General features: G+C 42.0%; 1 protein-coding gene across 1 annotated transcript in view; it reads right to left on the bottom strand.

Moving 5' to 3' along the window:
- The window catches only part of prex1 (phosphatidylinositol-3,4,5-trisphosphate-dependent Rac exchange factor 1), a 112950-nt gene that overhangs the window by 19321 nt on the left and 75277 nt on the right, over positions 1-18352 (bottom strand). Inside the window, exons 18-27 of the mRNA XM_084070293.1 lie at positions 16833-16981; positions 16143-16228; positions 13449-13597; positions 12080-12206; positions 11114-11289; positions 10554-10715; positions 8983-9193; positions 6557-6824; positions 5921-6142; positions 1358-1446 (exon numbers count right to left, since the gene is read on the bottom strand). Coding sequence (XP_083926419.1) covers positions 1358-1446; positions 5921-6142; positions 6557-6824; positions 8983-9193; positions 10554-10715; positions 11114-11289; positions 12080-12206; positions 13449-13597; positions 16143-16228; positions 16833-16981 — 1639 coding nt within the window. The remainder of the gene's footprint in view (positions 1-1357; positions 1447-5920; positions 6143-6556; positions 6825-8982; positions 9194-10553; positions 10716-11113; positions 11290-12079; positions 12207-13448; positions 13598-16142; positions 16229-16832; positions 16982-18352) is intronic.

The following is an 18352-nucleotide window of genomic DNA, read 5'->3' as shown; positions in this document are numbered from 1 at the left end:
CGTCCCTGTCTGTCCAGACTCATATACGGTAGTAGGCTACTATACGTATGCATGGGTGCTGGTGAGATTATCATTTACTTTTAAGTTATCTGCATTTAAGTTTCAATACCCTCCATTGAAAGCCAATTCATGAAACAGAAAAGTACTATGATCTCCTATCTGATTGTATTAAACCACGCTAAACTCTCCACCGTCATCATGTTATGAACAACTTTCTGTCAATAAACTCCATGCAGCGATTTGTGTATGTACAGTAGTGTTTGAGATGGGAAGAGCTCATTTGGAAATCACTCAACGCCCTGCGTTCCACTTGTTTCGAAATTGCATATAATGCAGGAGGACCATTGAGTCATTGAAAACGAGTGCTTCCAAACTCAAACACATTAGTGTGAGTTTATTGACATGAAGTTGCTTATAAAATGACAACGGTAGATCTTTATGAGACAAAGACTTGACAGAGACAAAGAGGATAATAACCCAAGCATGTCCGTACAGGTGCAATATTGGGTTGGTTTAATACAATCAGGACTTTTCCGTTTCATTAATGGGCTGTCAATGGAGGGTATTGCAACTTGGATGCAGATAGCATTAATAGCATTTAAGTTGCTTGCGGCTATGCATTTACTATTGTGTGGAGTTTGCATGTTCTCCCCGTGTCTCCTAGGGTAGTTAATATCCTCACAAAAACATGTAGTAATCCTGGTCGCTATACCGCCACCCCCATGACAGCCGGGGCGCCTGATGGAGGGGAAGGGAACTGGTTGGAATAACGTGTTCCTTCCACGCACTACGTCCAACCGGGGAAACTCCCCCCTGTCACGTGACAAGAAGGTCAGTTGGCTCTCATGCATTGAAGGAGGCATGAGCTCGGCCCTGGGCTCCCTAGACTGGTGGGGGGAGTGTAGCGCCCAGGATCACTTAGAAAATTGGCACCGGGTGAAAAAAAAGGGTTACAAAATCGTGGGATAAAAATTTAAATAAAAAATAAATAAAAAGGTGTTCGTGTTCATGTCCAAACGGAGCTGCTGATGGTACTGGCTCGCCTTCTCCATTCACTTTAAGTCCAAAATATGGACAAGTTGGGGTGTTATACTATACACTGCTATCATCTCTGCATCTCAAAACGAGACAGGAAAATTGACCACTACTTTGGTTTCTTCACGTTCCTCTGAGCCTGGCAGTGGCCAAGCTAAGCCGCGTTCTCTGCACTGTGGCTCACAGGCACAGCTGTTTCTGATAGCCTACGTCACAAGCACAACGTGACAGCTACCGCTGCTCTAGAGAGACAGATCCCTATTCACCAGCTCACAGCCACTACTATAAATGTAATGTAAATGTCACTAAAATGATTCCTTACCTGAGCCCATCTCATCACTCCCCAGGTAAGAGCTGTTGCTTCGCACACTGGTGTAGGACAAGACTGAATCTCTGTTGCTGTTGCATTCACTGCAAGACATACACACAGACATACACACAGACAGACAGACACACAAGCCATGAAGGACCTTTACACAAGGCACACTGGTGTGCCATGAGACACGTCCAGGTGTGCCTTGGGATTTGGTGACAAGTAAACTTGCAATATATACAACTGTACAGAAAGCTATGCATCAATGTTTACTCTGTCAGTACATTGTCTGCACTCTTTCCCAATACAGACGCAAATTCTATATTCTATTCTATTTAAAATTATCTACCTAGGGTCCCTATTTTGGGAATTTCATTACAGGTGAAACATTTTAATGTATATTATTTTGAATGTGTACGTTTTTTCACACATTTTCAAATATAGCATTAAAATGATAAAATAGGGCAGTCATTTATGAAAAAAAAAGAGGAAAAAAAGTAAGGAACATTATGATGATAAAAGGTTTCTTCCTGACAATGACAATACCCAGGATAGACTGTACAGGTTTTCATTAGATTCTTATTTATTTTATTCCATTTTACTTCATTATGTTGATTATGTTTGATCTCCCTATTGCATAATTTCTTTTTTTTGTGTCCACACTGCATAGGAGGCTCTAAGTACAAAGAATTTCACTGGCTGCAATGTTGCCACTGCTGGATTGTAAACTAGTGCATGTGCCAAATGAAAAAACACAAAAACACAAAAACCTTGAACCTTGATAAGGTTCAATAACAGGCCAAGAGTTCCCTTCCAACCACAGAGAGAATTTGGATCTTGTAATTATGCAGTCAAATAACTCTTCTGACTTGTGATTTATGCGACACCAAAGTGAAGTAAAAGTCCCTCAGTGAAATATTGTTAACATGCAGCTGCGTCACATTCCAATAAACGTAAACATACAGACATATTTGCTCAAAATGTGTCTTAACCACATAAACACTGTATAGTTAGTTGACCAGAGTCCCCCGGGCCCCCTCCCATTCTCGCTCTACACTAATTGCGTTGCGATACATTGTGATCTTGTAGATCTTGTATTTTCACCCAATGTTTACCCCCCCGAATAGGGATGCTAGGGTTCATGTTGTTAAATAATAATAACAGGCATTCGTACCTCACCTTGTCACACCTTGTGTGAAGATTTATGATTTATGTCTGAAAGACAAGCACATCTTTGTGTTCCCAAGCTGTTATGCACAATCTATGTAAAGCACTTTGGATAAAAGCGCTATATAAATGCACCATTTACCATTTTTATTACGCTGGGCTGAGACAGACAGACATACAGACTGATAGATTTTTTTCACATATAGAGACAGAGAGACAGAAAAGGCAGGAGAGAGAGGGAATGACTTGCAGTATCTGTGCGTAGGTGGGATCTGACCGGGGTTCAGGTGGGAGAAGTATTATAGTCTTATTTATACCGGTTGGTATGAATTTAAATGTTCTTTTATTGTTTTGTCTTGTTTTTGTGTTGTCGCCCCCTGCATCCGCTCCCCCAAAGGACCACAGTGAAAACAAGGCTTCAGGCTTTTTTGTGTGCTTTTATCCTTTTGAATTCATTGTCAATAAAGGGTTCAACCCTTAATACACCTTAACACTCCTGTGCATGTCTAGAGTTAGACCCGTTATGTAATCATCAGACAGCAACACGTGACTGAACACAAACACAAACCTTGCATACTTCCCTTTCCCCCTCTTTCCTTCTTCCTAATATCATTCCTGTATTTGACGTTATTTTGCTCCCTTACTGCCCTCTCACAGGCAAGCGCACTCACACACAGACACACACACACACGACAGGACCTCAATACAGTTCCTGTCACGCTGAGATGCATTGTGAGCTTGTAGATAGGCTATTTTCCTGTGTGCGACACTGCACCGAAGTATAAATCAGGCATAACTCTAACCCCAACCCCTTAACCTAACCTCTAAATGCCTAATCATAATCCTAATCCAAATCTTTTCCTAATTGTAAATCTAACACTTACAATATTTTTTAACCATAAAATAACCAATTCTCTCACAATTTCTATTTCTTACATTCAACTTGTTACTTACGTATGGGGACATTTGACCCTCACAAGTATAACAATGCACGCACGCACACACGCACGCACGCACGCACGCACGCACACACGCACCCCCCCCCCCCCCCCCCCCCACGAGAAAACAGATTGATTTGATTTTTAAACGTTCATTTGATCCTCTTCTCATAGACCTCCCCCGCAGGACACAGCAGGAAATTTCAGAACTTCTGAACGTTGGACCACACCTTTGCATTCCTCCGTAATGTCCTCCGTCTGACATTGTTAAATTAGTGCAGGGAGTGCTTTCACGAGGGATAACCTGGCTGTTTGTGTGTGGGTGCATGTTGTACAGTGCACTCACAGTCTGTGGTGTAAAGTAACTAAATACATTACTGTACTTAAGAGCACTTTTCAACTCACAGTTTTTCTACTTTTCAATACTTTATACTTCTACTCCACTACATCTCAGAGGCAAAGATTGTACTTTTTTTTTACTCACTACAATCATTTGAATATCTTAATTAGTTACTTTGTTGACTTAAAGAGTATGATTACAAAACAGAATTAACCAATTAAGCCCAATTTAATACTAAGACTATTCGAAGACAGCACATCTACAAGCTCACAACGCATCGCAGAGCTGTTGTGAGCTTGTAGATCTGATATTTTCAAAAGATTCTGACACATTTTGAAAACTTTTGATAAAAGTTCTGACACAATGAATACATTTACTTTTGCTACTTTAAGTATATTTTGCCAATACTTATGTACTTTTACTCAAGTACAATTTTGAATACAGGACTTTTACTCGCAAACACAGTATTTCTACATCGTGGTATTTGCTACTTTCACTCAGAACCAGTGCCGACAGACAAACAACAAGGCTATATTTGCATACCATATATTGCACATATGCTTACAGTATGTGTGTCCATTTTGATGGGTTAGTTGTAGTGCGTAGAGAGATAATGACAGAGTGTGCGGAGAGGCCCAGCCCAGTCGTTGAGCTGGATTATACACCAGAGCTCCACTCCAACGACCGGTACCTCTGTCTCGCTGGGTGGTGGTGGTGGAGGGTGGAGCTTAATGAAATGCAGATGACAGTGTGTGTCCGACGGGAAAGTGAATGAGTCGGACCCAAACATTATTTGGTGACGTTTCCAGCCCCCAGTCCTATGGTTGAAATGCCCACATGGAAGCCTGAATGAGAGCCTTGGGAGGCTCATTTATGTTTCAGCGCACGAGAGTGTCTATGATTTACAAGCTACTGTAACAACAACACAGCGTCTGAAGGCAGAGAACTTTACACTTGTATACAAAAGGGAGTTCCTCCATAGTAGCAGGAGTTCCCAAACATTTCTATGGCAAAGATCCCTAAATAGTCATAGCATTTGGCTGCAGCCTCCCCATTGTATAATGATTTAAGAAAGCTTTTCAAATTGATTTGGAAACTTTTTTTCTGACAATATATCGAGTCAAAAAATCGATATATTCAACAAATCGGTATCGGGAAAAAAAATCTGGCCTTGGTCAGGCTTGAAAAATAACTGATCTACAAGCTCACAATGTGTCACAAGTTTTTTTTGCTAAATATGCTGCCATGAATGTCATGGAATGACTTGATACAGTGATGTAATTAGGGGGGAAATAATTGACTGTGCACTCAGTTAATGCCTATTCCTGTGAATGTAATAATCAATATTATATTATATAACATAATTTTCAGTCGATACAAATGTTTAGAGGGCCTACAGTAAGTCAGCCTGGTGTTCAGAGTGGGTTATGTGTTGACCAACATTAGTCATACTGTATTTTTTTGTTTTTTGTTTTTCATCTCAATTTTAGGGTAGTTTGAAAGAGTTGGCCAACTTCATTTTTAGCCTGTAGTAATTACATTATATTTAGGCTGTAATTTATGTTTTTATCTGTACATGTAAGGGTAGTTCAAGAAAAAAGTAGGCCCACTGCACTTCGCAGCCTGTGATATTACTAATTACATGCTATTTATACTGTAATTAATGTTTTTAATTGGTGCATTACAGGGTTCTTCTAACAAAGTAATTCCACAACATTTTGCAGAAGTAATTACATGCTATTTATACTGTGATAAGTGTTTTTATTGGTAAAAGTAAGATGTATTCACCAAACTATGCAGATTCTATGCAAGCTATTCTATTCTATTAACAATTGCTATTTCAATTTGTATGGGGTAGTTGTCCAGAATATCAATATATTTCAATGTTGCTTGTTAGTTGAGTTCCACTTACAAGTGACAATTGTATTTAACTCTATTTGGCAGTCATGTTATTTTACACTGTAAGGATGGCAATGGGTTCATTCATTCACTTGGGTCAGGTTGGGTGTAAAAGCAGTACAGCATCTATACAGGGCTTTTAGACTCTTGGTCATGTTTTTTTGTATTTACCATACATATCTAGGTGATATTTTGGGACCCCGGGGAGTGAAAGTGGTAGACAGTCACCTGTACGAGTCTCTGTAGCTCATGGTGTCGTGACCAGAGTCCTCCTGGTCGTCCTCGTTCACCTTGAAGCATACCCTCTTGATGCCGCCGTGCTCCACTTTGTCCTGGTCACAGCACTCGTCGCAGGGGGCCACGGAGGGGGGCTGGCTGGCCTCGTAGGCCGGGGGCTCCCCTCCCTCCCCTCCTTGGGGCTGTGTGGGCTCCGTGATGGACGATAGGAGTCTAGACAAATAAATGCATAAAGATGTCATGTGAAAAACGTTCAGTCAGTCAGTTAGGTTAACCGAAATGAAATCCCTATAACCAATGTATTGTATCCCCTGCAAGGTTATAAGAGTTTTGGATTTTTCATTTCAGTTTAAGTTCGTTTTGAATATATTTTTCTAATTCAGTTAGTTTCAATACGTTTTTAATTAGCGGATTTGCTAGTTTTTATTAGTTTCTATTTTTGAAAATGATAATAGCTTTAGTTAGTTTTTATTCGTTTTAGCGTTAGCTTTAGTTTTGTTATACTTTGAGTTATTTGTCAAGTGCAGGATTGAAAAGGTTAGTATTGTGTAATAAAAACTAACAAAAGATAGCATTTACATTTTTTTTTTTTATAAAAGGTTGAGAATGGCTGTTGTAGACACTTACACATCGATCTGCGCGACGTACTGCCTCATCTCCCGCACGGCCACATCCAGGCGACTGTACAGATGAATGTAGGCGTCTTGACTCTCCATGTCCTCCTGTTTGAGCAGGTGACTCAGCCCCCCTTCCCCGTGGCCTCCTCGCCCATCCTCTATAAGCCCCTCCCCTTCCTCTCCGTCTAGCTCCTCCCCCTCCAGGCCAGTGCAGTGCCAGGAAGGCGCTCCCATGCTGGTCACACAGTGCTGGGTGTGGGACATGGGGTTCAGGTTTGCTGTGGGAAGACAGAGGGGGAGATGGAGAAGCTTAGGTATGTATTTGTTTGATAATAAGTTCAATGTTTTCAAATAGAAACTTTAACTACGATTTTCAAATTGATTTCAAGATTTTGCGTTTTTTACAAAATATCGGTCAACACATTGGTAATCTGCGGTCTAGGACTCTCCAAAATCGGGATCGGCATCAGTTGGGTTCTAGTTAGGGCCAGCTTCCATTCCCCTGGATGACCGCGTCGCTAAGCAAAAGTAACAGATTTTCAACAAGAAAGCGCTGCGATAGTAAAAATGACCACGACATTTTACCAATAGGCAACAGAAAGCTGAAATGTGAAACAGGTCCCACGGTCGCTCTTTGGGAAAACAAATGAATGCAAAGAATGCGGATTCTGCTTCGCTAAACTAGAGACTGGTTGAAAGCAAACTGGGTGAAAAGCAATTTGAAGATTAAAAAAAATAACTGCAATAACTGCACTTCTCCACTGTTTCAGCATCTACATTGAATGTAGATGTCACCATCTAAAATCGGTAACATCAGCAGGCATGGATCTCATCGTCTGGCAATGCGAGACTATAGCCTACTGGATATGATGCTATTAGCTGACTACATACATTTGTTGTCCACTGCATGGAGCTGCATTAATTAGTGTGACGACAGGCAGCTCAGCTGTGGGAAGCAGATATCCGACCTTGACTTCTGGTGTAATTTGCACTTATAAATGCTCGACCAGCTGAAACACGCAGCACCCTTTCTATGTGTGTTGTGTATGTGTGTGTGTGTGTGTGTGTGCATGCGTGCATGTGTGTGTGTGTGTGTGTGTGTGTGTGTGTGTGTGTGTGTGTGTGTGTGTGTGTGTGTGTGTGTGTGTGTGTGTGAAAATGAGATATCTGTCAGCAAGTAATTATTAGTGGGACATGCTACCCTCTTCGCTGATATGTATTCATGTGAGCTTTCCCAGTTTCGTCAAAATATTTAAACTCTGTCGTTAACAGTGTTCCACTCAACACAATGCCTTATCAATGGTGACGTAACGCAGTCCCGCCGCAGAGCATTAGCCACGGGCTAGTGGAGACTGAATGGCACGGAGTTGCCGTGAGACAGCGCGGCTAATGAGGGGAAAACGGAGCACCATTCCCTTTCCTTCGCTGTGAAATGTAACCACTTACAGTAAGCCAGCGATTCGCAACCCGTGTAAAGGGCCCACTGGCTGTGATGGGTTTGCAAGTGGGCCCCCAAATAATTGGCAAAACACCAGATTTTAATCATCTTTTTTAATCCCGGAGGAAATTCCGTTGTCAGATAAGTACTAACACTAAGTAACAAAAAGGGTAACAATATAATATAAAATACTTCATAAAGACGGTATAAAGATGACTTAACATCCGACCTGGCCTTCTGTGCCTGGGCTGGTCAGATGTGTATAGTCTATAGGCCACCAATAGGTGGAAATAGAGACAAAGTTAACATTCAGTCACCAACACAAGCGGCAAACAGTAAATTGACAAAGGCTGCAGCATAATACATAAATGTGAATAAAAAGGCTTCTTTGGAGCAGCTATCAGGGGAGCAAAACTATATTATTTGTGGACACAGAAATGGGGATATCGAAAGCAAAAATGCAGGGATGTCCGATATTGGCTTTTTATTTGGCCGATATCCGATTTTTCCGATATTGTCCAACTCTTCATTTCGGATATTAACCGATACCGATATATGCAGGCTTTTCCCCCCAAAACCAATGTCAGGTAACAACATCACATATCTCCTGGTTGTGGAATTAACACATTATGCCTAATTTTATTGTGATGCCCCATGCATTCATAAAAGCAACAAGGCTTTCCAAATGCAAACATTCTCTGTGCAAAATAAGAGGACCTAAAACATGAAAAAGTGACGAAGTCATCAATCGTGCACCGGATAACGGCTCATGCTGCGTTCAAGCAGGCTCAGAAATGCCAACAGCAGTTGAACTAATAAATAAAAACAGATACTGACATTTTCCGATATTAAAGTTTTATGTTAATATCAGCCAATAATATCGGGGCTAGCGATAATATCGGACATCTCTACAAAAACGCATGGACAGCAGGAGAAGAGAGGAGAGCAGCGGAACAAGGATTGTATTTGGGGCCTAGCAAGTGAGCAGGCGTGTTTACCTTGATCAGGGTCCAGGCCATAGAAGGAATTCTTCCGGCCAAAGCGGATGTTGAAGGTTCTGCCAGCGGAGGTGGTGCTCTTTGGGTACGAGACCTGCATCAGGTTCATGTGGCAGTTGGTAGGTACAAAGTCCATGAAGCCCAGAGGGTGAGGGCATGTACCAGCCTGCCTGAAGGTGGGCCATGCCTTGCTCCTCAGCTCAACAGCAAACTGGGACAAAAGAAGGACATACAATGATGGTGAACTGGACATAGTATGTAGTTCAACCCAAGCCTGGTTAACTCTTTAGAATAGGGATGTGAGTGACCAGTTGACTAGTCCATTAAACGGTGCTGACAGACAGACAGATATTCATACCGACCTGAATCCGTACAGGTCATTCGGTTCATTACAGCTGTGTACTCATCCAAGTGTAAAATAATTACAACACAGACTTGTTTTGCATGTGGAACTCCAAATCCATGTTTAGACATGATGTTTATAATAAGGGCATAATCAGTGCTCCATAAGAAACAGGACCTACACAGACAGTACGCTAAGCCATAAAGCAAGTCATGTTTCAGTTCGGGACTTCGGGCCAAAGCAAAAACTAAAGCCAATGACGTTTTCATAGCAGCGCGTCTACGACCGTACTTGGTTGTTGAGAACACAGGATTTAAACACATGTTGGTTGGTGGTGATGAAGGTGATTGAGCCACGCTATGAGATTCCTTCACGTCCGCTTCTCAGACAGAAAGTACATACATGAGTTTCTGTCCATAATATCACCCCTGAGTAGAACATAAACCATAAACCCAGGCGTCTTCAACGTTTTTCAGGCCAAGGACCCCTTAGCTGAGAGAGATATGAAGCAGGGACCCCTCACTACATATTGTATAAAATTGTGCTGCGGTTTAAACTTTTTCATACATTGCATAGATAGCTTCATCAACTTGATTGGCAGCACTATCATCACTGTTGTGTAAATTCATGTTTTTTGGTTTGTTGAATTATCTTTTCTTTTAATATGTTGGATTAATGTTAATATGTATTTTCAGACATTAACCACTTAAAACCTCATTACTAAGTAAACCTGACCATTGGCTTTGTACTCTGTCTTCTTTTTTTTCCCTCTACACCAAACCTCTTTGCCCAAAATAATGCAAAAAAGAAAAGAAAAAAAGGTTCCAATCACACAAAGATTTGAAGACCCCTATGTTGTAACTCTGAGGACCCCCTAGGGGTCCCAGACCCCCTGTTGAAGACCCCTGCCATAAACAATAAGAGATATGCATGTGCAGTTGGCTGAGAACCAGCAAGTTGGCAATTATTATGCAGAATGTTCTTATATGGTTGACATGGGAAATAATTTCAGTACTGCTGTGACACTTACTCTTGCTATGGTTGTAAATTCATTGTCTGTATTTAGAGTGGTGCTTGGTCCTCACACTTAAACCTTGAACCTCTTTTGGATGAAAATGATGAGTTCTTTTTTAAAAACCCTTTGAGAGGAATGTGCAATGCAAAAGTCGAGAGAAGTTAAAATTTTCGACATACAAGGTTCCCACTCGACAGTAACGTTATACAGTACCTGCTTGTAGCTGCTGATGCGCCGTCTGACGCTTTCCAGTTTGGTGTCACAGATTTGTCTGAACTCGTACTGGGGCATGGACACCACGCGGTCGCTCTGCGAGATCAGCTGGCTGCAGTTCTGGACAAAATGGCTGTCATCACTAGCAAATGCCTCCAGGATCTGAGAAGACAGGAACAACTTGGTAAGCATAGACTGACTGCTACAGTAGCTTACCAATGCTGATATGATACGGCAAAGTTATCATTCTTCAGTGGTGAACTGAATTCCACCACAATACACATTATACAGTACCCAAACTAGGAAAAGAAGGACTGATTATGGCAAAAAGCTAATGCTGCATTCAAGGCAAAAAAAAAGAAAGAGAAAAAGAGCCAATTCAGAATTTTAGGTCAGAAATTAGAATTTAATCATTATAAGATTATCAGAGATTTAGTGTAGAGGGAAAAATAGGGGCAAAACAAGTTATCCGGTCAACAGGGTTTACGCAGTTAACTAAAAAGTTATGAGTCGTCTTGAACGCAGCATAAATCTGACAAAACAAAAAGTCAAAATGGGACCTTAGCAGCGATACTGAAGCAGCCTTTGGGTTGCACCATCTTCTCCAGGACATGGCTCTTGATGCCGGCGGTGCTGACGTACTCGTAGACGACACCGTGCTCCAGGTGAACGTTGTCCACAGCAAGGCTGACCACAGGCAGACCCTCCGACAACGACAACGCGCTCAACCGGTTGTCTGTGAGAACGGATGGATTTTTATAATGCATTTCCGGATAAGATACATACAGGAAGCACTTTGTGTGATTCATGTACATGCACTGATACTCTTCTTGCACTAATGTCTAGGAACAGACACCAGCTGCTATGCTCATGCACCTTATTTCGAAATCTCATGTACATAAATGTTTGGATAGATAAGCTATGTGTAAATATGTAGATACGTTGTTGTATCTACCCCCCCCCTCTTCTCTCTCTCATTTCTCTTTTCCGGAAACAATCAAAACGATGGAGGTTGCACAAAAACTAATTTTACACCTCTAACCTGTGATGTGACAATTAAAAAAATCTGATTCTCTTCTTCTTTGTGTCCATAAAATGCAGAGGCCTGAAGTGATCCTCATGACCATGCATCACTGATGAGCGATCATGTGCTAATCTACAGTATTTGGAAAAAACATTCCATTTGAATTAAGTGTCTATTTATAAGCAAATAAATAAACAAAAATAACTTTTGATAGATTACAAAAATAAACAAACTGAATGTTATTTAAGCAACTTAAGCCCTATTCAAAATGTCTATAATGACAATGCCATGTTAAAAGTGACACAGGGTCTGCAAATCAATGTAATAAAAAATAAGTCAAATAATGTCCGATATGTTGGTGGAGCTCTATTCATTTGTGGAGGAGATGAGCGTGTGTGTGTGTGTGTGTGTGTGTGTGTGTGTGTGTGTGTGTGTGTGTGTGTGTGTGTGTGTGTGTGTGTGTGTGTGTGTGTGTGTGTGTGTGTGTGTGTGTGTGTGTCACCTGTTCCATTGGGACTGTTGTCCTCTTCTGAGAAGGGCCTAAAGTGGCACCCCTCCTCCTCATCTGCACCTCCTCTTCCTTGCTGTAGTTCCTCCACATCCTCAAATAGATGGTACACCCACTGACACTGAGACACACAAACACACACACAGCATCAAAAGCATGGTACGTTCTGAAGGAAGTGTTACTCTTTACTTACTAGTCCATTACAACATTCCTTTACTTATTACTTGATATCAAAAGTAATTAGTTAGTTTACTCATTATATTAATATAATACTTGTGCCCCCCTTCCAAAAATGTGATACAATACAACCCGTTTAGCCAGGTACTCATTACTACTGAATCCACTTTATTGTCAAAAAGAGTTACCGTAATTGGATTAGTAATTGTAATATAAGTATAGTGTATAATGTTTTGGCAATTGTAATCCCTTGCACCAGTGGTTCTCAAAATGAGGTCCGGGGACCCTCAGGGTTCCTTAGGGGGGATTCCAAATGGACACTTAAGGGTCTGTAACTTGAGTATACAGTACAAATGGACCCTTACGGGTGAGTTATGGACGTCCTTGAAATAAATACAAAAGTTTGAGAACAACTGCCTTACACTATCATTACTGGGGAAAGTAATATTATTTCAGTAATATATTACTTAATACGGCCCAACACTGGACAGGAAGCCAGGAGGAGCTTGGGACTGTACCAGCAACCTTCCGGGTCCCAGATGGCCGCTCTATATCCATACAATGCTCACACAATAACCAATGAACTTCAATCATGCCAGGACTGGCTGGCTGCCTGACGTAATTAGTCAGTAAAGGTCTTGTAGTGGATTGTAATAGAAGAATGGGTTTACTTTAAAGCACTGCTTCTCAAAGTGGGGTCCGGGGACCCTCAGCTCTGGTCCATAGCATTAGCAAGTTCTCTCTAATGCTCTGCCAGGAACTGTGTATTTCCTGTAGACTATAATGTGCGATGTCTAATCTGTAGTAGAAATAAAGAAAATCATTTCACTACAACAGAAACAATTTTATGATGTTGAAAGCCTATTCTTTGCATTGGGAAGCCTCTCAGAACACCACTTTTTGGCCAGAAAATAAAATGTATCCACCAAGAGAGCGATATTTTTATTTTTATTTTATCTTATGCACTCAAGTGCACCACCTACAGATCTGATCAATGGCATTTTCTATTGACCAGATCTGTCGGTCCAGGGAACAGTTTTAAAATGTAAGCCCCATTTTATTCTTTGTGTTATTCAAAAATAGGCCATCTAAAAGCTCACAACAACGCGTCACATTTTGACTTAATCCATTTATACTTTGACCCTTACAGGTCTGAACTTGCGCGCGCGCGTGCGTGCGTGCGTACCGTAGGGTCCCACGGTGGTGGTAACTGGTGTGTGTGTTGTGCAGTAAAGTGCTCCAGAGCCTCCTGGTAGCTGCTATGGTTCAGGTTGTTTCCGTTGATCTTCTGGACGATCTGGCCTGGTTGGAGGCCAGCGGCCGCCGCCTCCCCACCTGCATGAACAACCACAACAATATAGAGTGGAACTGCAGGGGTGAAAGGTCACTTTATTGAAACCAAGCAGCATATTCTAGGGGGAACATTAGCCAAAAATAGCCGATCTACAAGCTCACAACCCATCGCAGCGCGATGGGTTGTGAGCTCCCTCCCTAGCCAGGCTTCCCTCTCCCGAACACGGACCAATTCTGTCCGTATAGACGCTCGACTAAGCCGGATGCACCATGGTGGAGTACTAGGGGTCTTCAACGTTTTTCAGCCCAAGGACCCCCTAGCTGAGAGAGATGAAGCAGGGACCCCCCACTACATAGATAGGTAGATAGGATACTTTATTGGCAGTTAAAAAAAAGTCACAACAGTGTCATTCATAAATAAAACACCAACGTGGACTATACACAATAAAGCAGTAGCTTGTTTCCATTGTACAATCCATATACAATAGTGTTGCAGATTAAACTTTTTCATAGATTTCATAGATAACTTGTTTGACGGCACTATCATCAGCAATATGTTGGATTCATGTTATTTCTCTGACATTTAACCACTTAAACAGTCAATACTTAGTAAACTTAAACTTCACTCTGTACTTGGTCTGCCTCAGAATAGGGATTCTAGGGTTCAAGTGGTTAATGTAAAAGAAAAAGGGTTCCAATCACACAAAGATTTGGAGACCCCAATGTAGTAACTCTGATGACCCCCTGGGGGTCCCGGACCCCCTGTTGAAGACCCCTGAGTTAGTACAGTATGTATTACTGACACGCAGGGGCGTCACTACCGTCACGCAGACAACGCGGTTGCGTTGGGGCCCATGACGTTAGGGGCCCATCCCCACCCAGGAAAAAAAATAAAAAATATATATATTAAAAAAAAAGAATTATGAATTAAAAAATAAACCTGGGTGGACCCTTAACATTGTAATTGTTAAGTAGTTGTTACAAAACCGTTGTTTATGTACCCGAAATCCATCACAAACCCGCGAAACAAGTATCAGAAACCACTAATAACCGCAAAATTTTCGTCCGAGCGCTGCGCACGCGTGCATGCGCGTTCATGAGGGCCCGCTGTGACCACCTCGCGTCGGGGCCTACTGTTGCCTCGTTACGCGACTGCTGACACGCCTCAGTGATCAGTTAGTACGTATTATTGACACGTGGACATCCAGTCATGAAAGATGAGACAGACGGTGTGAGAAAGTGAAGGACAGCAGAGAGGTCATGACCTCAAACCACAGTCACATTCCCCTCCTCACCTCACTTAAGGAAGGGTGTGTGTGTGTGTGTGTGTGTGTGTGTGTGTGTGTGTGTGTGTGTGTGTGTGTGTGTTCCAGCAGGATTACACAATTGAATTGTTTTTTACTGTAAGTCTTTCCATGAACATCTGGTTGGACGACTGCAAGAAGAGAAGCCAGGTTGTGTAAATAATAAGTGTGTGTGTGTGTGTGTGTGTGTGTGTGTGTGTGTGTGTGTGTGTGTGTGTGTGTGTGTGTGTGTGTGTGTGTGTGTGTGTGTGTGTGTGTGTGTGTGTGTGTGCGTGCGTGCGACTGCACGTGCGTGCAAGTAAATGTGCACGTGTTGAAAAGGGCGTTTGGTGTATTACAGGGTTGAACTATGACCCCGGACCAGGTGGCTGACAGGTGGCAGTTAAAAGCCCAGCATGGGTTTCACAATGAAACAGACGGCACACCGTCAAATCCTCAGTGCGTGCACAGAACCAAAGTGGATCCCTTTGTACACCCACAGAGCTAAATGAACACTCAGGATTTTACAGTGTAGCAGGTGTCTGATTCTTCAACTTTCTCCTCATCTTTGTGCTTTCGTTTCCGTTTGTACCAGATGTTTCAAACATCTTATTGTTTCAGATCTCTTCGTGCAGTGGTTCTCAAACCTTTTCATGTCAAGCACCCCCAAATTGATGTATGTATTTGTCCGCGGACACCGATCGGATTTCTTTTTTGTGCCAGGGACCCCCTTAAACGATTTGTATGTATCGTTTAAAAAATACATAAATATATTCCAAATATTTCAAATCATATTTTGTCACATGAAATGTGAAAGATTTTGATTGGATTCAAGTTTATATTTGAGAACGTTTAACTTAATCACAAAATACATATATAGTAGAGGCTCGGGCCACTATGCGGCCCTCACACCTACGTCGCACCGCCAATCTGACCAATATGTCATAGTCATAGGGTCATAGTCATTTGTTTTCATGTATGGGCATGCCCCCTTTTGTGCCCATATAGATCTGAGCATCTGTCAGTCCTTGTCCATTTAATTCCCATATATGGAGATCACTGATGTCATCAGTAAATGCCCATATGGGCATACCCCCTTTTATGCCCTATATGAAGCTGACTGATTTGTTTACGCCAAGATCTCTGTTTCTGTCAGTCCTTGTCCCTTTTATGCCAATATATGGAGATCGCTGAAGTCATCAGTATCTGCCAATATATGGGTATGCCATGACAATGTCAAATAATGGCCATTATATCGGTTTGGCTCTAGTGGGACAAAGTGTGGTTGACAAAGTGACACCAACCTTTCCTGACTGCATGGACATGAGGAGGGCAGTCACCAGACAGTCTGAAGGACAGGCCATCTGGGTTGTCAGGGATCTTCACAATCCTGGTTTAGATAACATAACATTATATTATTTCATTCATTCATGTGTAGCAGAGTGGCTCAGGGCCTCTGCCAGAAGACCAAATAGCCTAATATCTCCCCCAGCTAAGGAGGGATTCCCTCTGAAGGGGGGGTCGCATGCTACCATTTTCGGTGATCACCCTCTGCATTCAGCCACCTTTAGATTAGTGGCTAAGATGTTTGGCCTTGTGGGCCCTATCTTGGGCGCCGCCTTACCCCTAAACTTTTTTGCCATTTTTTACCATTTTGAAAATCATTTTTAAAGAGTTCAAATAGCCAATCTACCAGCTCACAACGTGTCGATGTAGGTCGGCTAATTGAAATGTTTTAAAATGTTTTTTTAAAATAGCAAAAAAAAAAGGATAATAAGTTTACGGATAAGGGGTAAGGCGGCGCCCAAGATAGGGCCCTAAGTGTCCCTTCCAACGCGGGAGACTGGGGTTCAAATCCCGGGCGTTACACATAGAAATAACATTATTCCGAAAGATCACACTTGAATAACTGCAGTATGTGAATCCCATTTACGCCAAAGTGAGGGGAAAACCCCCCCAAAAGATCCTAAAAGTCATATAGAGAAGTGTCTCACTCTTTGCCCTTGGTGGCCACCAGTAGACGGAGAGAGCGTCGGATGCAGAAGCACTGGTTGATCATGGTTTCCACCTCGGCGAAAGGCCTGAGAAACAGCAGGTCCTCGTTGATGGTGTAGATCTTCCTGCCCACCTGCAGACCAGCCATCTGGAGACACACACACACGCACACACACATAAGAAGGTTCTCTTCCCAGACAGAGACATGGAGTCACACTCTCAAGCTGTTGCTGGTTGTAACCACAACAAAATGAAATTAAAAAGAAAATAACGGTGTAATAGTATACAGTAGCAGTCTCAAACTTTTTCACGTCAAGGACCCCCTTTTGTAAAGAACCCATAGGAGAAGATGTGTGTGTTAAAAATGTGTCAAGATGTATTTATCTTTGTCGAAAATAGCACACATGGGCTTGTGAATCGGCTATTTTCGAAAAGCCTAACTATAAAATAGGGTTAAAGTGGTTAAATTGATTTAGATGCTATTGTATCCGCAGAAAAGTTTAAAAGATGTATCCCATGGTGTACACGTGGTGTTGTCCCCAAAAGTAAGCTATAGTAAGTAATTTTACGGGGGACCACCAAGGGTAGTCAAAGGTATTCAAAAGTTTGAATACATAATTTTTTTTAACACAAATCTTCAATCATGGGGGTCCCTGGAACAACAATAATTTCAGATGGGGGTTCGTGGCCAAATGTATATCAACTAGAAGGTCGGGCCGCTACGCGGCCCTCCCGTCTAGTAGCCTGGCCCGCACATCGGAGACAGAGACAGTGGAGCGTGTAGATGTTCATTGCAACACCGGTGCTTGTTTCTCGCACATGATTTGGCAAAGCACAAACCGAAAGCGAAACCTAACTGCAGCATGGAAACCGAAAGCGAAACCTAACTGCAACATGCAAAGCAAAAGCGAAACCTAACATGCACAGTTTTTTTTTTGGGACAAACCCTTTTTTTGGTACAGACCCTTTTTTGGGACCGTGCATGCCAATTGTATTATAAGATTTGGGGGTTCCTTGACATGAACATTTTCAGAATCTAGTGGCTAGAGGACTTTCTATTCCTCTCTCTAGCTGTCTCTGTCCTGTTGTCATGGCCTCCGTGGGAATGGGGCACATTCACTGAGTTGGCACACAGGGGTGGTCTCCCAAGTCCCAACACAGAGAGTGGGGTCTGTGGTGGAAGAAGTACTCAGATGTTTTACTTAAGTAAAAGTAGCAATACCACAATATAAAGCACTATGTTAGGAGTTAAAGTGCTGTATTCAGATTTGATTTGAGTAAAAGCACAAAAGAATTGGCTCCAAAATATACTTACAGAACCAAAGTACTGTACATTTGTACTCATTTGAAAATAGCTGATCTACAGGCTCACAACGTGTTGCAGCTTTGCCTCTGAGATGTAGTGGGGTGGGAGTATAAAGTATTGAAAAATGGACATACTCAAGTAAAGTAAAAATACCTGAACAAGTACAGTACTAGAGTAAATGTACTTAGTTACTTTACAGCACTGGTGCTGGGA

Source organism: Gymnoscopelus microlampas (assembly GCF_963454915.1).
Source record: "Gymnoscopelus microlampas genome assembly, chromosome: 10".
Taxonomy (NCBI): domain Eukaryota; kingdom Metazoa; phylum Chordata; class Actinopteri; order Myctophiformes; family Myctophidae; genus Gymnoscopelus; species Gymnoscopelus microlampas.
Note: the sequence above shows the minus strand (reverse complement) of the source record. Positions and strands in the feature narration are given on the sequence as shown.